At 30.3% G+C, this 27367-nt stretch overlaps 2 protein-coding genes across 4 annotated transcripts in view; one reads left to right on the top strand and one right to left on the bottom strand.

The window, feature by feature from the left end:
• Positions 1–11375, top strand: part of LOC129227412 (FERM domain-containing protein 4A-like) — a 496557-nt gene extending 485182 nt beyond the window's left edge. For both annotated transcript variants that reach the window (XM_054861965.1, XM_054861964.1), the window contains exons 15-21: positions 378–506; positions 2227–2370; positions 3851–3935; positions 5509–5612; positions 6898–7232; positions 8993–10087; positions 11239–11375. In XM_054861965.1, coding sequence (XP_054717940.1) covers positions 378–506; positions 2227–2370; positions 3851–3935; positions 5509–5612; positions 6898–7232; positions 8993–10087; positions 11239–11365 — 2019 coding nt within the window. In that variant the 3' untranslated portion in view covers positions 11366–11375. The remainder of the gene's footprint in view (positions 1–377; positions 507–2226; positions 2371–3850; positions 3936–5508; positions 5613–6897; positions 7233–8992; positions 10088–11238) is intronic.
• A 4668-nt stretch (positions 11376–16043) lies between these two features.
• LOC129227602 (mitochondrial inner membrane protease ATP23 homolog) lies at positions 16044–26558 on the bottom strand. Of its 2 annotated transcripts, none has more exons than XM_054862186.1 (5): positions 26218–26558; positions 24334–24379; positions 21463–21679; positions 18659–18748; positions 16044–16318 (listed from the first exon to the last, which is right to left on the bottom strand). In XM_054862186.1, the coding sequence occupies exons 1-5, from the start codon at positions 26444–26446 to the stop codon at positions 16115–16117; spliced, it is 786 nt and encodes a 261-aa protein (XP_054718161.1). In that variant the 5' UTR covers positions 26447–26558; the 3' UTR covers positions 16044–16114. The 2 variants fall into 2 exon arrangements, with proteins under 2 accessions (XP_054718161.1, XP_054718162.1); XM_054862187.1 differs by having other exon boundaries at positions 26422–26499.
• Between the last annotated feature and the right edge of the window lie 809 nt (positions 26559–27367).

Raw genomic sequence — 27367 nt, 5'->3', positions numbered from 1 at the left:
AACAATTTTCTACGTAATAAACATAGAAATTTGCTGGGACTTTGATATATGGAAAATTTCGTTATGTGGAAGTTTGATATATGGAGGTTCGACGGTACTTCTTTTTACCTTCTCTTCGTATTTTCTTCCCATTTTTCTAAATCCAAAATTTTGGTTAGTTATTCAATGCTGGGAGCACGTAAGCATAGGACATATATAGATATGCATTGCATGCTTACCGCAACTGAAGATAATTTTTTAGATGAAGCTAAAAACTGAATAATGCAATGTTAGTTAAAAACATTACATCTGCATAGTTTTTGTTGGTTTTAGTTTTTGTTAATACTATTTACTTTTTCTTTCAATATTCAAGACCCTGTTCTGTTTCCCTTTTTTAGGAACTAACTGGAGCACTTCCACCTGAGATGCCCTTAACCCCAGGGGAACAAATTCCTGTCATTAAGAAGAAAATTGGACCTACATTTCCAATAAAAGATAAATTGTTGTGGAAAAAGAAAAGTAAAGATGTAAGAGTTTGAATTTTTTCAGTACTTATTACATAACATGGCAATAGTACCTTCCTGTCAGATTCATTCCTTGCTTTTTAACTCTCTCGCGGTGTATCCCGGGATTTCCACGGGCAACGTAGAAGTGACCCAATTTGCTCATTCCAGTTTCCACGTACATGATGTAATTTTAAAACCTTATTCTGCTATTCCCCTGTTTAAACGTAAATAATGCATTTTCTGATGTACAGTCAACTTCCGCTACAACACGATTTGACTTACGTGAAATGGCTATAACGCGAGTTTTCCTGAATAAGGAGTTATAGAGCTAACGCGAGCAACACGAAAATATTTGGAAAGGAATCGTGGTGCTCATTGTCGGCTTCGTTATTGACTACAAAATATTGGTTTCGTGAATGTACTTTCATAATTTTAGCATCACTGACTGCGCAAGTTCGCACATCGTACTACTCCAAACAACGCATTGTTAGTGTGTATAAATAACCACTCCACATTTTTCATTTTTTAAAAAAAGTTCTAAATATGAAATGTGATCAAATAGTATGCTCTATTATTAATACATTCTGTATGTACCGTACTGTTTTATTTTATGTCTCTCTCTCCCATTGATCGTTGATTTTGTGTATCGTAACAGTATTTTATGATGAATATTGCAGCTTTAAAAAAAAAAATACAGTAAAAATTCAGCTGTTTATGTGAGAAACGGTAATATATAGTTAAGAAATGGTGTAAAACAGTTTGAGGGGTGTTTTAAAATGTCTAAAATAATTAGGTATGTTGATAAAAAGTTCATACGCATACCTTTTCTACAACGCGAAATTTCGACTTACGCGAGGGGTCTTGGAACCCATCCCTCTCGTAACTCGGAATTTGACTGTATTTACACTGACAGCTCATCCATTTTGAAGGCCAAGTACATCCTAATTTTAAAAAGAATAGGTTTCACTGAAAGTGTTGTTTGTTGCTCAAAAGATGGAGAAAAAATCATAATGCAACTTGAATTTGATGTGAAGAATGAAGTAGAATTTTTCCTTGAACCTTGTTATAAGATATATCATACTTAGTGTATTATTTTATGCAATTTGCGTAAATTTTTTTTGTGCATATATTTTTATGTTGGCTTTTTATACATAGACAAAATATGCATATTTTTAAGCAACTTGGTAAGAAAATGGAGCAGTCAGAAGGTTAATGTTTGGTAGTTTTATTTTTTTAGCTTACACTTTTGACTTAATTTGAGGAACTCCTCTACCTTAAGCTTTTTTTTATGTGTGTGTATGTGAGTTTTTTTCTGTTTTTGCCCTTTTGCATACATATAAAGAACTTTTGAAAATATGTGTTTGTTTGTTTATTTATTTATTTTTTATATTAATGGTTTTCATTCATCTGTTTAGTATTATTTGTGCTTGTAAAGATTTACCATGCAGTCTACATCTATTTTTTTTTTAGTTAACACATGTAGTAAATTTTACTGAATTCTTCATTTTCTCAAGCACTGAAAAAGAGAAAAATCGCTTTAATGAAAGTAAATGAATAAATAACATAAAATTATCATACACAAAGGAATTTTTAACTTGTCACTTAAATATAAATTGTGAATACCTTTGTGTCAAATACAGTTTGGTGAATACTTTCCATTTTAAATTTCTGCCTCAGTACTTTTTTTCACCATAATGTTTCAAAACTTCATTTCTAACTACAACTTTGTTTTATTTTCAAGGAAGAGGAATTGGCTCGCCTTGAGTTGGAGTATGAAATCCAAACTAAAATTGTCAGTGCGGCAGTAAAACTTCTAAATGACAGCTCTGTAAAGAAAAACATTCGCCGTCAGAGGAAAATTTCCCATCAGAAAGCACTTTCCAAGGTAATTATCAAAATAACCCAGAACATAAGTGCAGTCAACCCCCTCAAATCTACACGACTTAAGATTGTCGGTTTCTGGATTTTGTTCATTTGCACACATTAAAATGTTGTCTCAAGATTGCTCTTTTTTATTAGATAAAACATTGTAAATAAAAGATATTGAAATAATTCTGTGACTATTATTTTATAAAGGAAGTTTTTACATATTTTAACGTGCATTTAGTTTCTGTTTTCGTTTTTCAAGTAGTCTATTACAGGGTTCACCGATATGTATCAGTTGATATATATCATGATAGGTATCTGATATTTATTTTGAAAATATCATGATATTTTGGATATTTAATTTTTCAATGGGGTATTTTTCAGTATAAAAATTATATTAATCATAGTAATATTGTTCATTTACTATTTTTAAAAAAAGTTATGTACTATACTTTTATGATGTATTAATATATCATCAATATAACAAAGTGATATGAAATTCCTTATTTAAATTAGATTCATAAAATTATTTGTAGTGTAACAATTTTAATTCATATTGAAGTGCCTAATAAAATATTAAACTTTGGTCAGAAAAAAAAAAAAAAAAAAACCTCTTATAACTGTGCATCGACTAATGCATACTTTTTATTTCTGAACCATATAACTGTGTAAATGTAGCTAACATAAGGAAATAGAGTAAAACAGCTAATGCTAAATTAATACCTTTAAAATTGATAAAAATGTAAAATGAAAAATTAGATATAAATAAGGAGAGAAACCTTAATTTTAGGTCTGCATATTTTAATAATAATGTAAGAAAATAAAAATAGTTATTTGAGGATACATTTACTATTTTGAAGACTTTAGTTTGTGATGATTGAAAGTATCGGATGTATATCAAAATATCCAATATATATCCGAGATTATTGGTATTCTGAAAATATCATGACCTTTTCAAACCCTTGTCTATTATTAGTGCGAGTTTTTTTTTTTTTGTTAATGACCCATGTTCTCATGTCCTCAGTTGCTCAGCTACGGACATACGTTTACATAAAATCTAACATTTACATAAAATCAAGCCTAAAATTTTAAATAATGTTTTAAAATACATATTGATAAAAAACAGCAAATAGTAAGCTTCAACAAGAGTGAAAGCTATCACATGATTCTATAAGACAAAGTACAAAATATGATTAATAGATTCTGATTTACATTAAAAATTATTATTTCACATCATTGGTTTTTGTTAAAAAATAAGTCTAAAAAAACAAATCCTCAAAAATGAAAATTAATTCAGTTTATATTAGCATTTAACATCCATAATTGTATTGCGTGACAACTTTTAACTCAAATGTAAGGTTCATTGTTTACATCTAAAACCCTGTGCCAGTTTAAGACTTCTGGGTTTTAGAGAGTAGTTGACCATTTTTAGAACTGTTAAGAAATATACATATGCATTTTATACAAGTTAAAAATATTGAATATTTTTCTTTTTGCAGCTTAAAGAAATTGAACAAAAATTATTTCACTTCAGGAAACAGATGGGATCTTTAAACAAAGAAAGTGCATCACTTTCAGACACAGGTAATATAATAATTTTAACTACATATTTTGTATTCAGCAAGTTACCAGTATTTTAAAGTATTTTTTTGTATTCAGCAAGGTATCAATGTACATATTTTGTATTTAATGAATAGTAATAATGTTATTATACTATGCTGATAACGAGGGTTGAAAAATCATTGATTAAAAATTAAACTTTAAAAAAAAATTACTTTTTGCTTCATTTAAAAATGATAAAATTAACATTAATTAATGAAAACTTGTGCATATTTAATGCCATCATTTGCAATGCTTTTATCAATTACAGTCGAACCTCCATATATTGAACTTCTACATATCAAAAATTTTCTATGTCTTGAAATCCCAGCAAATTTCTATGTTTATTACATAGAAAAATCGTTTCTATATATCGAAAAAATCTCTATATATCGATTTTTTTTTTTTTTTTTTGAGACATTCGTAGATTTTTTTTCCTCTTTAGACTGTTTGTCTCATGAAAAATAAAGGTTAGGGGAGAAAGTTATGTTCACTAAAGGTTGCTACAAAATTCATAAGGAATCTGGGGTTGAGTGGTGTTTAGATAGGTCGTTGTTTTGTTCTAGAATTCTTAAATTCCCTCAAGTTTATTTCAAATATCTTAGTTGTAACCCGTAACATTGTAAAATCAGTTTAAAGTCATCCCTTTTGTCTGTTGATTATCGCAGGGGTGCAGAAAATGTTTTTACTGCCAACATTTCCCCCAATGTACATGAAAATTTCCCAAAAATTTTTACAATACGTTTTATGTTTCAGAAAACAATCCATTCCTATTACTATAGGTATAGATGATTTTGAAAAAAAAAATGCATCTTTAAAACTAAAAAAATTAACTGGTAACATGTAGAACTAGGTATCTAAAAAGTAAATTAAGTGAATACATGTGTTTTAATTAAAGTCTCCTATCTAATATTTATTATTAAATGTAAATCTGTATAATATTTATTATCAAATAGTTAGTGAAAATATAAAGAGTGGTGATGCAAAAGAAAATGATTCAAAAGACACTTGCGGAAAAAATCGGAAAATTAAAAAAAAAAATCGAATCTGCAAATTTTCCCCAGATAGTTCAAATTTCTCCCGATCCTAGATCGCCGGATCGGACATATTCTGCACCCGTGGATTATCGTTCCTAGTCATTTTAGCTGCAGTAAAAATCATTCAAGGTAAGTAGATTAGTTTTTTACTTTTCTCTCTATTTGTCAAACCGAAAATCTTCTAATGTTGCGCATCAAGTTGAATTGCCGAAGAATGAAGATGTATGAAGGCGCAAAAATGTAATTTCTGTTATTTTTTTAATTATTAACTTTCATTTAATCCGATGCTCGTATAAATTAGAAATTAGGTTTCATACACGAAAATTAGCTTTAATTTTAATGTTTTAGGAGATTTTTAGGATAAAATAAGATCGTTTCTATACATTGAAATTTCTATATATCGAATTTTTTTCCGACAATTTGCTACTTCAATATATGGAGGTTCGACTGTAATTATCAATAGATTGATTAAAAATATAGATTATGAAGGCTGTGGTTTTTGATGATTATTATATTTTCAGAACAATTGATTAAATCAACCAGTGCCAACATGAAAGACCTTACTATTACTTTTTCTCCAACTGATTCTGAAACTGAAGATGCCAAAAATAGTTTTAATAAAATGGTATGTAAGAAATAAGTTCTTTTCTTCAAGTCTCTGGTAATAACATTATGATTGAATATAAGCACATAAGAATAAAAGCAATAACTTGTAATGAATGTGCTATGTAATTTTTGTTAAAATAAAACTTATTGTCAGATAATCGAGGGAAAAAAACATGTCATTAAAATTTGAATAGTATAAAGTGGTGGCTAACTGAATTTTTTTCTAATAAAAATAGCATTTTAACTAATACTGTCAAATTTACAATATAATAAACGTTAAAATGTTTGAATTTGGACGAGAATTTTTTTTTAAGTAAGGAAAAAAAGAAAAGCCTTTACATATTACTAATAAAGAATTTTTATAAATTGGACATGTAAATAAGATTATAAGAAATGAAATAATGCTAGGGAAGCCATTTTTCTCTTTTCCCATTGCCATTCAGTCGCCTATTAAATAAACGTCATTCAACCAGAGTATAATAATCTGAATTTTCTATTCTTTTTAATAACTAAACGTTGAAAAGTGTAATTCAATAATAATTTGTTACATAAGCATAAAAAGAAATTGCCCTTTTGAATACTTGTAAAATGTAATAATTTTAAATTGTGTTCGTCTTAGTATGTTCGAGATTACTAGAACTTGACTGATATTCACCAAATTAAAAAATGCAAATCAAAGATTAATTTGATGAAGGAGTTTCAATAATTTTATTTCATGCAATTGCACTTGATTAGAAAGGGTGTGGTAAGTATCATTCAGTACTGCAGACTTAAAATGTATAAGATATTAAAATGTTTAAAAATAGATTTTACTGCCTAACATTTTCAAACAGTAAATATAATTTTTATTTTGGAATTGATTCTGCAAAATTAAGAATTAAAAAAATTAACACAGAATGTTTAATGGTTTTTAAATTTTAAGATAAAAGATAAACAGACAATTTACTCAGGAATACAAAGTGCATCGTTTAGAAAGTCTTAAATGTGTGAGAGGTGTTTATTTTATTTACTTATTTTTTTGATGATAAAAACGAGTATAAATTGAAAAATGAGTATATATGGTATATATTAACTCTGAAAATGTATTTATAAATGCTTTAATATAATCAACACTCTATTGACCTTAACAAATATTTTAAAGAAAACATGGTGTAAAACATTAGTAGTGACAAGTGCTCTCTTATGATGTTGTATCATCAAATGGCTCTAGATTTCTTTTGAAAGGCTTAAAAAACAGGAGTAAAAAAGTTTGAGTTTGTTGAATTGTATTCTATGTTTCATTAAACTAACTTCTCATGTTTCAGACATCATCTTCATCTTCTCCTGTGCCTCTTCCAAGTATTATACGAGCTTCTAACTCAAACTCAGTTCCATCTAGTCCTTCTAATTCACGACACTTGTCGAATGTACAAAGAAATTCAGCACAGAAAAAGGACATGCCAAAGCCAGATTTGACGCTGCAAGGATACACTCCAAGTTCTGTCTACCAAACACAGACTTCTTACAGAAGTCAACAATATCCTACATTTTCAATGCGATCCCCTTCCTCTTATTCCTCTGCTTCAAGTTCCGACTTTGGTACTTCTGTGTACAGTGATAAAATTCCGTTTGTACCTTTGACGGCTCCTTATAGAAACAGGTAATCATTTTACTTAAACTGATGTTGTTCAAAACTTAAAGTTATAGTAGATGCAGCATTAATTAATTTTAACTAATAATTTTTTGGGGGTACTAACAAGAAAACTATTGGAACATTGTGATCAAAATAAACATTTGCACATTGAACTACTCGGTATGCAGTGATGCTGCACCCCCCCCTCCCCCCCGACTCTTGCGAGCAGCTGTGGAAAATGATGTTGCAATATTTTTTAATCTAAATTTTTAAATTAATTACTGAGCATACCATACACTTTAAAGGCAGTTATTTTCGCAAGCCCATTCTAATTGCCAAAATTTAAGCCTAGGGAAATATTTCAAATTTATATATACAATCAATTTTTGGTTTGGCTCATATAAAATTCAAGAAATTTTCTGCTAGCGTAAATCACCAATAGTTTCATTTTCACGAAAATTATAGCTAGAAAAATAAGTGCTTTTACAGTAATCCAAAACACCATCTTTAGTTTTCTGAAAAATGAGGTTTTTAAATTTGGGTACTAAACAGGGGTGCCCACAGGGAAGGATTATGGCGCAAGTTGCGCCATCAAATTTTTTTAATTTTTTAAAATTTATTGATTGAATTTTTTAAATTTATTTTTAATTTGAATTGTTTTATTTTATTCTGATTATACTTTATTTCATTTATTTAGTTTGTGTGTGTATGAATGTCATTGGCGTAGCACAGAATTTTTCTAATAAAATAATAATTAAAAGCAAATAAATAAATTAATTAATTAAAAAATAAATAAATAACATTAAAAAAAGAGAGATAAAAACAAAAAAGGAAAGAGGGTTGAGATGTTTTTTCCTTTTGGAGGGTGGAGATTTGCGCCATTGAACTTGTGGAGGATGGGCACCCCTGGTACTAAATATAATCTGAGACTCAAAATGCTGCTATGGTTATATTATTTTGACTGCACAATTGGCAACCAGCAGTTTGGAGACAAAATTGTTATTTTTAGATTCAGCAACATCTCCACCATTGCATCTCAAAGATTTGTAATGTAAATCTTCAAAGATGGGATTTTTAGTTTTATTGAACATACTGTGACAACAGTTGTGATGATGGTGACTATTTGTGATGGAACTCAACTCATGGTTATTTGAAGATATTTTTGTTACTATTTATTCAACTAATTGTATCCCAAATATTATCAGTTGATTATGTTGTTAACTGTGAATTGGGGCAGTTTTTCCTTTCCTTTTCACCTCTAAAAACTTAATAAAATTTATTCTAATTAAAAAGTTTTACATTTTAATGATTTTCATCATCAAAACAATATTAAAATTAAAAAAAATATATTTTTTTTTAAATGCTTTACAACGAGGTAAAGAGGAAATTGATCCCCCCCCCCTTCCCCTGAATACTTGCCAAAATTGTATAAAAAGCGGAATGGAAAAATACTTAAATAAAAAGGGTTCATTTATTTTTCTCAAATTCCTAAATTATTTGCCTTGTGTCATTTTTGATGGAAAATTTTGAAAAGTGCTGTGATATGCATTTATGAAAAAATAAAACTAGATGTAAAATGTTGAATCACTTTAAGTTAGCTTTTTGTTTGAGTGAGTTTAGAATACTTTAATTATTTTGTAAACAACAAGATTGAAGTTTCTTTTTCTTTCCATAAAGTAAAAGCTATAATTGTAAAATAATAACATTAATAATAATAATAAAACTAAATAAATGAACATGTTGTTGTGAAATGAACTAATAACTAAAAGGTCCTTTCCTTGTTTTAGATTTGAATCTACTTTAGATATTGAAGGATCAAATTTGTACAGTGTTCCAACTCAACGCACAAGTCAAGCTTTTGATACTCAAGATGACATTCTAGCCACAATTCCTCGAAACCCTCCGCAAGACTTAGGATTAATATCACGGCACAATAGCCTGGACAGGAATCGACGACACAGTTTTCAAAAATGTCGAAAATATTTTGACCAAAGTGCAGCTCTTGCAGACATACAGCGACCAAGCTCTGTGCAATCACACATGTATGACAATTTCTCTTACAAAAATAGGGGAATGAGTATGTTTCCATATCAAGAACAACAGCAGCAGCTACAATCACATCAGTCAGATCACTCAGCTCATCATCCTCATCATTTTCATCATCATCGCCACGATGAAGGCAAATCTTTGACGCATGAAAATCTTTCTGCTTACTCGCAGAGCTGCGAAACTCCTCCCCCGCAACAAGATACAAACATGTATCAAGAGAACTTGAAACTATACGCTGCAGACGCAATGTATCTGGGTGAACGGAGATACCTTGATTCTCAACACAAACAAAAACATATTTCCACATCGCCATCTTTAAAGTCACGCAAGAAAGACTGGATAGACTTTCATTCTACAGACATGAAAAACAGGACACCAAGTGTGAGTCCATATGATTCTGGACTTTCATCACCGTCTAGTTCAACGGAAAGAAGCTGGCCTTCTAAATCACCTCAGAATGTTCCATCATCTAGTTCAATGGGCAACTTACAATATCATGCAGCTGCAAACCGCCCTGGAAGCAATGTTGATATTGTAACCTATGGCCACTTCCAGCCATATTGGGAAGAAACTAAGCCTTACGAAACATCAGACTTTTACAAATACAGCACAAAACATCGTAAACAACATCAGGCAGCTAGTCAGAATCTCCATGCCAAACTATCTGCGTGGAAAGCACACCAAGCAAACTCACAGATCTTAGGAACAGTGCCACCTGTAATGTCTCCAGTGCTAGAACGCTCCAGAACATCCTCTCCTGCATGTACATTTGGTGGAAATGGGCAGCCATCATCTTTAGAGGAAGAAGACAAAATGCCTTCTGAAAAAATTAAGTAGGTTTTTCTTTGTTATTCTATTTTGTGTACAGTATCAAGTTTAATTAAAATTATTACTTTATTTTTCAGTAACAAAACAGAACAAAGACACTAAAATGCAATTTTTGTTTGTGTTTCATTTAATACTTGATTTCACAAAACCCCACATTCCTCATTAATAAAAATATATGTTTCGCATAAAATTAGTCAGAAAGAAGATTTTCTCTTCATCTTCAATTATATTGTTGAAATACTAAAAAAATTCTTTGGTCCTCTTCAATGTTTAAGAAAGCAGTTTCTTAAAACTAGAAAATAACCGCATGAAAATTTCGTTCTGAAGTTTGCCTTATTATACAGTTTTCACCAAGCTGTTAATTGGAAGAGTTTAAGCATCTCACTCTAGGGGGGGGGGGGGCAGTCAGTATCAAATACAAAGCAAATGAGGGAAATAAAACAGTTTAAATGGCCCAAATATGATGTTTAAAACTCTTATGACTCTTATATTTTGACTTGCTCCAGGGATCGTGGAATGTATCCCTCACGCACGTCAAGACTTTACTGCATTAAATAATTGGTGGGCAATGTAAATAATTTTAAAACTTGCACTGAACAAAAAGTTAGAAGAGAGCTAAAAAAAAAAATCTGGAATTTCATATAGCTGTTTAGAATGAAATTGTATTCAAAGTAAATTTTGTCAAAAACAAAAGGGATTTTGCTGGGGGAAAAAGGCACCAAATGTATTTAGTATTGGATTAGAGAGAGGAAAAATATTACATCTGCTCAAAAATTATTTGAAGGATGATAATAGTAAATAATATCTGTCAAGCACAAATTAGCAAACTGAATCTTAACGCTCACATTTTATTGCATTGAACAAAGGGTTTCTTGAAATCTCAAAATATGTGCCTGCTATCAGTTTGCTAATTTGTGCTTGATAAACATTGTGTTCCAATGTTACTTCGTTGCACAAAGGAAGTTATTCATTTCAGATTCAAAACATGCTTTTCTTAATTGGATTTTTCAAGTTGATTTCCTTATTTGTCTTCTTGAATATAACTCCATTTATTAATTATGTGTTATTTCATCACTGTTGATTTAAAAATATTTTCTGCAGTACATGAAAATGCGAGTTTTCTGATTTTCAATAACAGTAAAAAAAATCCAAATAGGAAAGAAGGCCATTTAAATGAAGGAGCTGCTGAGAAAAGTAAAAATCTAACAGATGAAGCATTTCATGATGACGTACTGGAATGGTACAGCAAACAAGAAAAAGGGAAGAAAACTACTTTAGTCTAAAAGTTAAGGTGATTATAATAATTTTATCATTCCTTTTGGTTTGTTGAAATTAGACTATTTTAGGAACAATCTCATTAATCTCAAACCTCAACCACATAATTTAAAATACAAATATATTTGTAGTCAATGTTTACACTTTTTAATAAAACTTATGTTATAGATAAAAAATAAATTTAAAAAAAAAAACATACTGATCATAACTGCCCTATTTAGATATTTTGTTATTATTAATTCAGAAAAACAAATTGATTTTACACACGTTACATCAGTGGACAAACTTTAAAATTGTATTTCTACATTGAAAATATTAAATAATTTTTATCAAACAAAATAATTAAATAACACTATCAGTAATGAATTTAAAAAGAATTTTCTAAGTTTTTTAACTAGAAGTGAAATCTAGTACTATTCCTTGAAAGTTACACTTTGTAGTCGACAAAAGATAATCAAATCAATTTCAAATAAGAATTCTATGTTTTGTGCTTTTTTTCTGTATCAATTGTTCATTTTGTGATTTTATATGGAAATTTTAGTTTTGAGCTTTAACTGTAAAAGAAAATGTACAGTCAAGTCTTCTAAAACATTGACAAATATTGTAAAAATTCTTTACTGTTCAGGTAGTAGGTTTTTATGTCTTACAGAAAAACAAGAAATAACAAAATTCTCAATCGTGTAAAACAAAACACACATAGAACAAAGGCTGACAAAATAAATCTGTTTTTATTTTCCATCAGAACTAGTTGTTTCAATTTAAAACATATTCAATAGCATCTCCAATTTGTATCTTATTTTATAATCAATAACAAAGCTTCAATTATGTTCTCATAGGGTCCATTCCATGAAAAAGTGGACATTTTGTCCTGCACGTACTGATCTACATTTAATTTCAAAACGTCTGACAAGCGAAATGTTTGCCTAAGAAGTTGTACGTGTATGTGTGATTTCTTAGGCAAAAAATTTTTATTACATTTTTTAAATACTACTTTTGACTCCAAATCTAGAGCTGTCACATGAGATAAAAGTCTAGTTTTCTGTGGATTGGGTACACTTTGTTTCTTTTTGAATAATTAGTAGAAAATCAAAGTATGTATTTACTACATTTGCAAAAAAAAATTCAGAGGATACATTGCTAGAATCAAGAACTTTAAAGCAAATGTCCAAAAGTGCCATTGTTTCATTAAAAAAATAACACTTAAAATATAGTAGAAAATTTTTTTTTTGCTTAATAAATCACATAAATCAAGTACTTTTACTGCATCAACAAATCTTTAACTTTCAGCCCTTATTACTTTCTTTTATATCTAATGTATAGAAGAAAGTATTGGATTCGTACGTTTCGAGGTGTGCCGAGTCCATTTCGACCATTTTTGGAAAATGTCTCTGTCTGTGTGTGTGTGACCAGTTTTTTGTGGCTGCTCTACAGCAATGACTACCGCATGAAATTGAACGAAATTTGGTACACATATGTGCCCCTATGTGAACTTGTGCCCATAGGTTTTTGGCACAAATTCCTCCAAGGGGGGTGGCAATGGGACGTTTTTTGAGTTTTGCATGACTGCTTTTCCCCAAGAAGTAACTGGTGGAATCAAACAAAATTTGGTTCATATGTTGCCACTAACAGGTACAGGTCTTGATTCAATTTTGGTGTCAATAGCTCAAACAGGGGTTGAGCTATAGAACATTTTTTTTTTTGTCGTCAATTGTGACTAATGTATCTCAAGAAATAATGAACGTAATCAAACAAAAATTTATCGACAAGTAGCCTTTAGAAGGTATAAGAAATGATTGTATTTTGGCATCAGCAGCTGAAAAGGGGGTGGCTCAATCGAACGTTCTTTTTTTTTATCATTGTGAGTGCCATATCTCAAGAAGTAATGCTATGTTCTGGATGAAATTTGGAATAAATATGAATCCATATGTAAACAGGTGTTGGTTCAATTTTGGCGCCAATCGCTCCATGGGGGGCCATGAGTTCGTAATCGACTGTTGTTTGCGTATATTTCGTGATTTTAATTGCATGGAAATGATCAGAAATATTATCTCAATGATTTAAGATTTTTAACTGTTGCCATCTTGTGTTTCTAATTATTTTAAGTAAGGCTTTTAAAATAATTTTCAATTTTCATTCTTTGCTTTGGAGATAAATCAGGAATTGAATGGTCATCGAGTTTTGGAATGTGTAATTTTGTTTTTATTGGGAATATTGCTTCCTTGTTATGCATGGGGAGGGATCAGAATTATAAGAAAGATATAGAAGAAAGTTTTGTGATGACCACAACATACTAGTTTTGTATATACACTCAAACTTGTTTTTATGCGGTGGATAGGGACTGCATTAAAAAAAGTTTGAAACTTCACGAGTAGCTATAAAAAGTTGTTTATGCAACACAGTTAAAAATTATTTTTTTTTATGCAGTGGATAGGGACCACATAAAAAGTCTCACGTAGAAAGTGATCCAAAAAGTTATTTTTAAACGAAATCAAAATAAACCAAGTGATGATAATTTTGGCGACTCCCGAAAAATTTCCCGAATTGGGAGGTCACATTGACTTCCCATCAAGGTGCCCCTGTAGGCACTTGAAGATACTACCTCGTGCTTGCTTTATAAATAATTTTCATGTACCGTATACACACACAAAAAAATCGCACAAAAACAGGTTTGGGTGTACATGAAATTATAAAGGAAATTTAGTCGTTTTTTTTTCCACACATGACCATGGAATCACCTGCAGTGCTTTAGAAGACTAAATTGAATATGTTGCCAAATGGAAACATGTGGCCTGGCGTTTACGGTTGAAAATTATACAACATTTTTTTTAAAGGAAGGAAACATTTTTGCATATGAAAGTTCCTGTTTGATTTATTCCTGTTAAAATTTCCTGTGTGAATAATGTAATAACAGCAGTTTAATTCTCAAACTATTATTATCCATGCTTGAAATTTTATGCCATGTAATTATACACTTGCTTTTATTCACCTTTTCAGCTCAATGCTGGACTAGTCGAGAACTGAGAAAAGGAAGTTGTGCAAGTCAATGACGTTATCTTTCAACCAAGACTGATATGAACAAAAGACTGCATTTATTAAACTGGTTTTTATAGAGATTTAAATGTTTTCTGTTTCATCTCATGCATTTTTTTTATTTATGAAGAAATAAAATCAGATATTATATGAAATTTTAAAGTTTTTTCCTCGAGATTTTTTACTTCTGAAATTTCATGCATGATTAAACTGAAAACAAAGATCCTGACAATACAATTTTGAATTGTAAAAATTTCTGTGATATGTATTTAGTTATAAGAATTTTAATTAGTATAAATAAAAAACACATTTTATGAAAATTTCATTTATTTAAAATTTAAATAAAATCAATTATATACGGTAGGAAAAATGTACATAATATGAGAAGAATTATTTCTTAAAACTGTGCAATTATGAACTGAGAATTCTGTGCTGTTTTTATTAACAATAAAAATGCATATCAATATTTTCTTTTCTAAACATCTATCGTATGCGAATCTCAAACTACTTTCATATCTCACAGAGAGTGCCTATTAAAGAAATTTAAAAAACTGTTGCATAGTTAATTTGTAGTTTTATCGTTAATTTATAGTTTTATTGTTCTTGCATCATCATTAAATCTAAAACCTGACTAGTTCTAATCAATTGCAAACATGCCATTCTGTGTAGTAAATATGTTATACTAACGAGCATTGAAAGACTATAACTCACAATAATGTTTTGCTGCTTAAAAATCTATGAGTTTTCCATTTTTACTGATTTTTCTAGCACACAGTAGTAATTTTAAAAAGATTTTGCAAGCAAATGTTCTATGTTACCCCATAGTATATTGTCAGTTTGTTATTGAATTTTGTGAAAATGTACATAACAAGATCAACTCCCATGTATATATGAAAAATTAAAAAAATTATGTCTTGAAATATATGTGTTTTCTTTAACAAAATTAGCTGATTTTTTTAATGCACAATTAAATCCTTAATTAAAACTCACATTTTTTACTAATGTACCATAAAACAAAGTTTTAAACTGCTTTGTAGCACACTTGATATGCATTTATTCTTGCAAAATGAGTGCGTTAAATATCAAATGAATGCATTTTATTTTAAGTTATTTGGAAGCATGAATGTTAAAACTTGATGAACTCACATTATGTTTTTTTTAGGTAGATTCATGTAACAAACAAGCTTTAAATAAGTTTTGAACTAAAATACAGAAAATATTGTCCTTTTTATAAAATGGATATCAACAAATTCTTAATTCTCTTGTACCAAATTCAGTTTATGATATGAAAAAGCTTGTAAATAATAATAATGCATGAGAAAATATGAGGTATAGTAAAATACTGAATTGGAGTAGGAAAAATGAACAACTATGCTAATATTATTAGGATACAAACCAATGAGTTAAATGATTCAAGATTTTATAAATGATAATAAATTGTTTTAAAGTCTTTAAGAGTCAAGTATATGAACCTTTTGCACTGGAACGGTGTTGTGCATGTCACTTGTTATTTGCTTCTAAAGTGGCAATGACTTGCTATGTACATTAAAACTAACTGAACTATTAATTACGAGTTAGTCACATGCTTTTGCCAATTAATTTCCAGTGCAAGAGGCTAAACTAGATCTCAAAGTTCTTCAAAGAAAATCACTAACAGTCAAAATAAAAATTTGATGTTTTAATAATTCTACACAAATGTACAAAATAAATTATATACTAACACATTTCTAGCTAGCAAAGCCATATCCATAGAGGTATCTTTCACGATAAACTCTCTCCATGTCTCTAGAATTTCTCCGTAAATGTCTACCAAGGGGTTCTAGATCGTTATAACATTTTGAGAATACCCTGTCCAATGCAGCATTTGCATCTGCTTCTGATATATCCCTCACTGCCATAAGAGATGCTAGAGCTTTTCTTTTAACACATTCCTATAGAATAAATCCAACAATTAAACAGTTGTAATATTGGTCAGGTTTTAGTTAGTGTGAAAACATTAATCGAGATGGTACAGAGTAATTTTGAACTACATAGTAGCTATAGTTGGGGCGTACCTAAGTTGGCAGCATTCGTAATGCTGTGATTTGGATCTACATAGCCTTCTCAATGCTTTCTAGATAGGTTGGCCCCAACTATAAGCTATTGATGAATGCAAAAAGTAAAAAATACTAGCATGCTAACGGCAAAACTTCTGATTTTTAAAAATTCATGCAGTCATTAAAAGTAACAATTCTGCACAAAGTAACAAAGAAGAGTCATTATGCTGACTGAAACGTAACATTGATGTTGCGACTAAATTCAACAAAATACTGCTATGAGTTAGATATTACAGTTAGTTATTAAACAATGTGAACCAATCAGGGAGTTTAAAAGTGATACGAATTAACTTACTTTAAAAAATAGTTATCTTTAAGATAATATTTGCTATTTTTCATAACCATTTTAAAACTTAAATTGATCAATGTCTCAAAATTGGAGTTTTTGACTTGGTGACTTTTGCCTGAACACCATTAATATATGTTTTTATCAAACAAAAGAGAGTTTTCAATAAATTTACACTGGTTTTATACAATTAAATGATCTTAAAATATATCATTGAAAAATCTAAACCATGAACATTACAGTCAAACTTGCTTATAACCAGCCCTGATTTAACGAGAAAATTAAATACTTGGTTGGAACAATGCTATGTCTATAGGAGCAAACCGTGCTTAAAACAAGCAATATTTTTGTGATTCGTAAAATTTCTATAAACTTCCAGCTCAGTTTATCTTTTTTTAGTAAATTTTCTTTAATATTCCAAAGTTAGTGATAAATCATGAGAACAAAATATGACAGCACTTTTTTCAATTTGCGGAGTAAAGAAACATTTAAAAATTTTATATGTATATGTGTATTTCTCGAAAACAATGTCATAAGAAAGAGATGTTCAAACAGTTCAAAGCAAATTAACCAACTTATTTGGAACTGTACAATGATTAAAAAGAGGAAGAAAAGTAACTGTGATAAACTTTACGATTTTTTTTCACAAAATTACTTTTTACTAGCACTCGGTTATAGCAGCAAATATCAAATTTTGACATATTTGCTGAAAATTTGGAATAAGGGAAAAAAAATTGATGGTGAGGAAGTAGCAAAATGGACAATACCAGATTTCCAGTATTAACACACAAAAAAATACCAGCACAATCATCCCTGAATAAATCAATAATATTCATCCATGAAATAAAGGTATTCTGTGTCATCATCATAGTTACTTAAGCAGCACACTGCCATAAACAAACAATATGGAGGCCTGTGTACTTAGAGATGCCCTTTGTCACTGTACAAAAACAGAGCCACAGACTTATGAGTGTAAAACTGGTATGCAGGCATTGAAGTACTAATCATTTCATTGAGATAAGAATTTAGTACTGAAACCAATTCTGTCAAACAGGAAGATTTAGAAATGTAAAAAAAAAAAGTTACCAATGTCCCTGGGTACAACACGTTACTGTACCTAAGTCAGTGCCCAAAAGTTAGATTTAAAACTATAATGAATGGGGAAAAACCACATGGATTTTATAAAACTAAAAATGAGAACAAATATCATTGGTTTATTGTACATAAACTCAAAGTACAATGCAATAAATTATTAGTAAAACACAATTATTAGTATTTCCACATATTATTATCATTTAAAAACTTATTCTAAAAGTCAGCTGTGCACATTGATATTCTGCTAACTTTATGAAAACATTTTTATTAAAATAACAAAGATGTGGACCTAGGTATAAGGCAACTATGTAACCCTAAGTTCCACGTTAAATGATTTCATGCAAAATTTCTGCTACTGAAAAATTAACGTGAAGTTTTTAATATAGTACCAAATGTGTCAAAAAAGCAAAAAAAACTACACATATACTAAAATTTAAAGAACAGTTTTGGAGTTAGTTCTACACACACAAAAAAGAGAGATGAGCAGCAAAAAAGTTTCTTTGCTATAATATAAGTGTTTTCTATTTTTTATTGTCGCAACTTTCTCCTCAAGCATTTTAAAACGTCTACAAAAATAGCAATTAGCGTGCTAACTCACCCCAACCGAAGAATTTAATTTAGATCTTAATACAAATTCATCAACTTCATTTCAAATAAAGTAGCTTGATCCTAGGTACACTCATCTCCCGTAACTCTTATAATATTTTCTGCTAGTAGATTTCTCAAATATAATGCCTTTGAAAACATTTAGAAGTTCACTCTCTTTTGATGTATGAAAAGAAATCATTACTTACTTGATGTTGTTTCTTTATTCGAATGAAAGATGCAGTGCCCATGACCATTGAACTTAAGAAAGAACAATGCATGAGATTTGCAGCTCTGATCTGAAAAATAAAGGAATTAAAACGTTTGCATCATGTAAGACAGTGTTACAAAATTACGTAAAAACATAGTAATTCAAACCTAACTGTTTAAAAAAGAATTTAAAATCCATCATTTTCAAGGGTCATTTCATCACTTTATGCAGCATTAGAAATCTTTAGGGAAAAAACCATGAAGATAAAATGGTATGCACACAGATTGATTGGTCCACTTGAGCGAAATGATGTTTAGCATGAAATATGTTTCCACATCAATTCATAACCATTTGAATAGATCTAATTTATTTGTTCACAAAACCTTCATAACATAGCTCTAACTGACTTTAATTTAAAATTCATTTCAGTTAAATTTACCTAAATTTTTATTTGATTATGAAGTAAAAAATGTTTCAGCTCAGTCAAACCAAAAGAGAGGTTATGATCTTTCTCTCAGTTGCATCAAATCTTTTTTCTGATTCTTAATGTTATTCCATTAGTTTGTGAATGCTTTTTGAAATATAAGCTGTAGGTATTAGTTGGAAGCAAAAATACTTATGGGAATGCACTATAGGATATATGTTATGGTTGACAAACTTTGTTAGATCGAAAAAGGATCGTTTAAGTTACTTAAGTCAGCTTTATATAAAAAAGTAGATATTTGTTTTTTGCATACAAAGGTAATTTGAAACTATTTAAAATAAGTTTCTATTATTTACACATTAATGAAAAAATATTTTTAGAAACAGTGATCCCCCCTACCCCCCCCCCCCCCCCAAATACAGCACAGAATACAAGTGTCAAAATACTTTTGAAGGTTCAGAATCTAACATTGTGTAATTGTTGAATCAATATCTGCAACATTTACAATAACTGTTTTAGATACAAAAACAAAATTATCAGTAACACATAATGTGCATACTGTAAAAGTAATATCAGAATAATAATAATAATTAAAAATAAAATGAAGTGAAATGAAAATTTAGAAATGTCTGAGCACTAAAAAGACTGAAAATTTCCGCATACCCATAAAAACCAAAGGGGCAAGTGTGGCCCCTATGCATTTTTAGGATGAATTCTTTCAAACATTCTTCTTCCTGGGTAAGTCAACATGCCTCACACATCTTATTTTATGACAAAATTAAAATTTAATGCACACTTATTTTTAGTTTTTCTATCTTTACACATCAAGAGGTAGAATTAGTTTCTTTTTCAAACACCAATGGCTACCGTTTGCTGGTTAGCAGTCGGCACTGTTTATTTCATTTAGAATTCGAAATAGCTACGTAAGGAAGGAAGTTACAGATGAAACTAGAGTGAATAGCATTTTTTTATTCTATAACAATTCATAGGAACAAAATATATGTACATTTTTTTGTTTCAAAACAGCTTAGGGGCCACTCCCATATTTCTAGGTATAAAGATCAATATTTGCAGTTCTATGAGGCGAATGACTAAATGTTCAAATAGGCATTCAATATCGAATGACTAAATGTTTAAATAAGCATTCATATCGAGTTACATAATGAAAAGTCAGAAAGTTTCATTAAGCTTCGTCATATATTATTCAAGTCACTGAACAACAAACTATACGACGGGCTAGTGTTGACATATGCAGAAAAGTCTGAAAAATAAAAATGTATGATTTTTTTCCTTTTCTATTAAGAGTGCTTGCATTTACCGTATATACTCGTGCATTAGTCCAGAAATTTAGTTTAAAAAAAAGAGGGTTAAAGTCAGGGGGTCAACTTAAGTGCGGGGCAGAATTTCTAAAAATTTTCAAAGAACAATTCTTAGCAAAAAACTCCTGAAAACATGATTATTTTTTCGATTTCAGTCCAATTTTTTTTAAGCAGGTGTTAAAGAAGTAAATACTTATATATTCTGCTATGATTTTACATGGTCTGACTGTTAAATAAAGACTAAATAATTACAGTAAACAGCAGACTATGCTATGAGTGCGGGAATCGCTATATTCAATAGTTTTCCTGATAGTCACTAATTTATGATCATTTTTTTAAATAATGTAATATGGTTCAGTGTAAAATTTTACTAATATTAAATCAAAATAAAAGCAACGAGAAAAAAAAATCGTAACAGCGAAATCAAACCCTTTACAAAAACCGGGATTGCAGAAGTGAACCCTTTTTCTGCAAAATAATATAAATTAGAGGTTTTTAACACAAAAATGTTCATTACATTTCATTTTTCTCTTTTTATAACATTTGAATTCAAAATTAACAGCACAACGATCCTGATTTTTTCAGAAAGTAGGAATTTGACTTATACCCAAGTTTTTGATTTTTTTCCCTCCTAAAAGTAGGGGGGTAAGACTTGTACAACGAGTATATACGGCACTTAAAGTATTTTAATGCTTATTATACATCTTTTGTCATTAATTTTAATATTGAAATTTTCATCAAGTTCATTTGAGGCAGTGAGAAGCAAAGGGATGCAAGTGCACTATTTTAAGTTTCAAGTAAAACACCTTTAAAGATCAGATCCTAGATAGGATTTCATTGAATTTTTTTTCTTAATCACGCTGTACAGCAGCACCTACCAGGGCTACTAGTACAATCTCTTGCCCCAAGACAGCAAATGTTCACCTAACATTTGTACTGGTTATCTCCAAATTTTTAATTTTGCCACTTGCATCACTTTGCTTCTCACTGCCACATTTGGCTTCATTATAAATAAGGATACATACAAAGAAATGATTAATTCCTGTTTAAGGTATTTACCTCAGTACAAAGCAAATGGTCGACGTCTCTGAAATCTAATTCTGCACGGCAATGATCAAACATGTGAATCATTTCGTGAGCTAAGGCACCATGTACAGAGGACTTGTTTGTAGCAGTATTTTGGCACACAACTATCTGGTTCATTTCAGCATCATATCCACCAGTAACAAGTTTGCTACATGGTTCGCAGCAAACGTGACGATTCAAGTCGAAGTCACTGAAATAAATGTAAGATTAGTATGAATAAGGAAATTTTGAACCAAAATTAAAATTAAGTAAGTTAAGTTTTCTACGTGGTTCACAGCAAACATGACAATTCAAACCGAATTTACAGAAATAAATTTTTGATTAGTATGAATAAGGGAATTTTTCGAAAGGAAATTAAGTAAGTTTGCTACATGGTAAATTTTATTCCTCGAATAAAATTTAGGATTAGTATGAATAAGGAAATATTTTGGTCCTAAAATTAAAATCAAGTATTTATTATTTTAGACCAGATATGAATGACTGAAATTTAAATAACTTCATAAAACAGGGGTTCCCAAACTTTTCAGATCGGCAGCACCCTTAGAAGAATTAGAACTTTCTCACGGCATACTAGTCTATCCTTATTATAAAATTGATACCATAAGCAGTTTACAGCACCCCTTGTTACTCCCTGGGGCACCCACTTTGGGAACCCCTGTCATATAACAATAAAGTTAGTCTAAACTAAGGTGACGTGATTTTGAATGAATATTTCTTAGAGCATTATTTTCCTTTCTGATCTTCTTTAAAAAAGCTGCACAATTTTTATTAAAATATTTTTGGGAGATAAACATACCCTTTAAAGTATCCACTTGAAGTTCTGTCTAAATCACTATTCAAAAACTGTTCATAATGCTAAATATTCCCTCAGTTGCAGCATTAGTATTGTTAGTCATTAGCACTAGTGTATTTTGGAACAAATGCCCAAAATTTAGGACCAAAAACAGTAGTAAAAAAACCAATACAGAGACTGAAATTTGGGCTCTCCCAGAAACTTTGAGACGGATAATCAACTTATCTGATGGCACTCAAATATTGACAGTAGATTCTAGAACCTTTTCTTTCTCTTCATAAAGAACTTGATTTGTTTTAATGAGTTATGGGGTATTTAAAAACCAAATTTTAGGAATATATTCTTAAATACATGCCTAACAAATACAAATTTATTTGATAAAATTGGTGACTAAAGCCTTTTCAATTAATTTTGACTGCTTAAACACAAGCTTCAATGCATGATCATTTACTGTTCTTTAGAATTCGATTCTGTTTCATGACAATTTTCTATTCATTTTAAAAACTTTAATACGCTCCTATAAATTTAGATATTATTACATAAATGCATTTACTTTGTAAATGCTTCAAATTTTAACAATTTGAACATTTAATTCCTGAATAAATTCATTTTAATCCGTTTTAGTGTACATTTTATTTAAGTTCTAATAATAGGTAAATAAAAATAAAAAATACAAATTGAAATACAGTATAACCCCGATTTAACGATTGTCAAGAGACTAGAAAAGTTGCCGTTAAATCAAGGATGTTGTTAAATCGAGGAGGATAGACATTTAATGCAGTCAAATCCAGATCAGTGAAATGTACCATTAAATTGAGAAAATCCTTAAATCAGGTATCCTTAAAGCTATACTCACCAAAATGAGTCAAAAAGTTCAATAAATATGATGAGGAAGGTGTGTGTGTGGTCAGTTTGTGCGTTTGCCTGCCTTCTAATAACCTTCAATCAAATAGTCTGATTGAATATTTAAAAATTGTAATGCTACAAAACAATGTTGTAACACGAAAATTTCAAAACAAATTGTATCTTTTTTTTTTTTTTTTTTGCACAGCTGATTTTGAATGTTATTTGATTGCGATTTTTATCTAATGTAACAGATTCTGCAGTTTTCTCATTCAAAAGTTTAAATTTCTAAGCTATTTAAATGTTTTCAAGAAAAATGTAATATACTGCACCCTTTTAGAATTAATCAAGTCATTTTTAGTCTTACATATACAACAGATTTTTACTTTTCTTGTAAATTACGAGGTTGTTCTTACTGAGTTTCTACAAAATGTTTTTTTGGTCCATTTTGAGCAATGAAAAAAAAAAAAATCTAATAGTAGATTCTACATAGTAATTTAAATCCTATATATATCCTTGCTTAACAGCAAAAGTTTTATCTTTTGCATTTTTTTTTAATTATTGGAACAATTAATTATTTGAATAATTATTAGCAGAGCTCTTGACAGATCACATACAAAAAAAAAAAAAAAACAATATTTTGAAGGGTTTTTTTTAACACCTAAAACAATTAATTTTAATTTACAGAAAAAACAATTTTACAAAATTAATTTTTCTGTGTGCAATGATGAATGTAATTAATTGACAGGGGTGCGAATGGACTCAAGTAAAATTTAGTGAAGACAATTAGACAATGTGATATTTTCGGAAACTATGAGGAAACTCGAAAACCTTCCCCTCCCTCTCCTGTAACAATTCTTTATATATGCATACAGAAATCATTAAAATCATGGGGGGGGGGACATTTTAAAAGTTTTTTTTTTTTTTTTTTTTGAATTTTTTCAGTTTTTTAATATATTGCGATCCAAAAACTTTCGAAAATAGCAACCCAAAATTTTCGGAATTTTCTGAAATTTTGGATTACAAACACCCTTGTTCCATGGCTATTCTTCCATGCAGGAAATAAATTTAAATGCTTTGCACACAAAACAAAGAGCAGCAAACATTTTTTCTTTTTTCAATGATATGAATATTATTTTACCTGCTATGTAAATAGATTTTTTAAATGACAACATTTGCAAAAATTGCCTGAAGGAAAACAAACTCACCAGCCTGAAGATTTCAAAGCACTTATCAGCAACTTCAGTAATGGACCTGCATTCAAATAACAAAATCAGATAAAAAAGCGACACCTGAACAAATTATACAATTTAAAATATCAATATACAGAAATTAAGAAAGAGAATGGAAAGTTTGACAAACTGTCATTTGCAAGTTAGCATTAGTAATTAAAAACATTTTTTTAATTTTGACACATTTTGACAGTTGTATGCCATTTAAATCGCTAACATAAAGGTAAAGTGTCACTTTCATTTCTCAATGCACAAAATCTGATCCATTATCATTAATATACCCATGATGTCAATTTATTTTAATAATATACAACAATAGTGCCGTACCAAGTGCTTGACCTAGTGTTGGTCATGTTTGAATAAACAACCATGGACATACATGTGAAAAATTTTTCACATAGCAATATCAATATGGATTGTGAGTAGTAGAGACGTACCCAGTAGCACTTTGGTCGAGTACCAATTATGTTTTAAGAAGAAACACAGACAAACAGGTGATGAATTTTGAACTTATTGGAATAGTAGATGTCCATATAATAGCTTTTAAAACAAAATTCCAGCTGAAATTTAATTACGCATTATGTAAAAGATTTTTGTCAAACATTTTATAAAAAGGTAATTTTCAAAATTAAAAATAAACAAATAAATAATAAGTATGATTAATCAAGTTGGAATTAAAACAAATTATATCAATCTATTTTAGTTCTAGTCGGGGTGTGTACAGAAATTTTGGGGCTCGTCACAAATGACTTTTCCAGGGCCCCCTCCATTTTGTTTACCTCGATATTTCATGCCTAGTTAAAAAAATAACGGGCCCATTACAGGCTCGGGCCAAAGGGTGTCCCCCCCCCCCCCCCATTCACGCCCTTGGTTCTAGTTTGCCAAACATAATAATATAAAAATTTCATATTTTTTACACTGCTCCATTTTTAATAAATAAGTTTTATTAACTTTGAGGACATTGAAAAGATTTACTTCATTGAAGCATAATAAACTTCATTATTCTTAAAATTTAAATTTGACTTGTTTGAATTTTAAATGATTGTAGTATATTATATGGCTGCACTCCTTTATTAATTCTAAAATCTGCCATAACAAGATTCCATTTTTTACAACTACTTGGTATTGGCCGAGTATCTGATCAAAATTTGGCCAAGTATACTCAGTATGTCTCTAATTGTGAGCCTTTTAATCTTTTTTTTTAAACTTATATTAACTTGAAATTTAATTGATGGGCCTTGTACCACTGCAAAAAAATTATAAATAAATACTGGATTTATTTAAGTGTTATGGAAAGACTAATCTAAGGAAAAGAACTTTGGTACATTTATCATCTACATCAGTTTCTCAGGTTGGTTATTGAGAGTGTCTCACATCTTATTAAAAAATCACATCTAATAAAAATTGCAAATCAACTTAACAATCATTATATCACAACCAGGTCTACGGAGTCAGTGCTGGAGCCAGATTGACTTTGGGGTAAAGCTGGAGGTTGGAAGTCGAAGGCTTTAAAATTCTAAGAGACGGAGTCGGTCATTTTCCCTCTGAGCAAATTTCTGCCAAGGTTTTGGAGTCAAAGTCGGACTGATTTTGGGCTACAAAAGTCGGAGATGGAGTCAAAGGCCCTAAAATTCTAGGATTCGGTGTCCGACTACACAGCCATAATAAAAATATTTGCAATTTAAATTCATTTTACTCTGATTCGCTCATACTTATCTCCGACTTAGTCAATGTTAATTCTACGAGACATGGTAATTCGAATTTTATAAATAACTTTTTCATATTTCTCGAAACTAAAAATTAGGGACTCATATTCTCGGTCTCATCCTACAATTGGACTTAATTTGCAGAACAACTTACTCTGTCCGATGACATTATTGATATTCCTTTCGCATCTTATTTTCTGCAAATTATCATTCCCTTCACCAAGAATTAAATTTCGAAACCAACTACGGGCTATTTTCCCTCCTCGTCGTTCTGGGTAAAAGTCAAGACCTTGTAGAGTTTCTTCTGTTGAATTTTCGTTAAAATCAGAATTTTCTGGGCTATGTTTTGCGTCTTCACCTTTGTCTGATGAAGAGTTTTCCATTTTTTAAAGAAACTAATGCGTTGTTAAAACAATTATTAAATATTGCACAGCACTCATTCGGCAAAATATTTCACTCGAAATCATGCCCAAAATGTAAACAGACAATTTTCGTTTGCTGATGCCATTTTTGTTTGTTCGACGAGCACGATCGGTAGCGGCCGGTTAGTTAATCACGTGACAGCTAATGATCACCTGCTCCAATCAACCAATCAACTGCTTAGAATGGTACCCGATTCGGTAACCGGTTTATCATAGAACGCTGCACGCTGCAGGTTAGTAACCGGTTACTTATCGGTAGACCGGTGAGGTTCGTCGAACGCAAAGTTTCTTCTTCTTTTTGAGCAATCACGATTGCTTATTGTTCGCACTTGAGGGCTTTGAATTCCTATCATTTTATTTTCCCACAAGCACCCTCTGCCAGCACCACAGTTGCGCCGACAGGCCTCACGATGCTGCTCCTCTTGCGAAAACCGTCTCCAGGTTGCGTCGATATCCTATACACACACGCACACACTCATGCCTGCGCACAGACACAAACACACACTCCTACACACACATACATACTCATGCCTGCACACAGACACAAACACATATGCCTACATACACACACGAACGCCTACACACATGCGCGCTTACACACACAGCACTGCATACACAACACGCACACACATGCATACATACGCGCGTGATTGCGAAAAACATAATTTGAATTCAAGATGCCAAAAATTCAAATTAATATAATTTTTATAATTATGATTCTTGTTTAAAAATAATACGGAATATATTTCATGATTTTGAATTATAAAAACTTTCGTTCGAAGTTTTTAAATTCAAGGTTGCGTTTGACGACCTAAACCGGTCTACTGGTTACTAACCGCAGCGTTCTATGATCTACCGGTTACCGTTTTAAGCTGTTCATTG

This window comes from Uloborus diversus, chromosome 8 (assembly GCF_026930045.1).
Source record: "Uloborus diversus isolate 005 chromosome 8, Udiv.v.3.1, whole genome shotgun sequence".
In the NCBI taxonomy this organism is placed as follows: domain Eukaryota; kingdom Metazoa; phylum Arthropoda; class Arachnida; order Araneae; family Uloboridae; genus Uloborus; species Uloborus diversus.
This window is presented reverse-complemented; position numbering and strand designations above follow the sequence as displayed.

Bases quoted from the DNA above. Each gene is read 5' to 3' on its own strand.
- LOC129227602 (XM_054862186.1), bottom strand. From the start codon at position 26,446: ATGGAAAACTCTTCATCAGACAAAGGTGAAGACGCAAAACATAGCCCA. The intron at 24,380-26,217 runs GTAAGTTGTTCT...ATTTGAATGCAG, and splicing joins CAATAATGTCATCGGACAGA to GTCCATTACTGAAGTTGCTG. The intron at 16,319-18,658 runs GTAAGTAATGAT...TTTATTCTATAG, and splicing joins GAATAAAGAAACAACATCAA to GAATGTGTTAAAAGAAAAGC.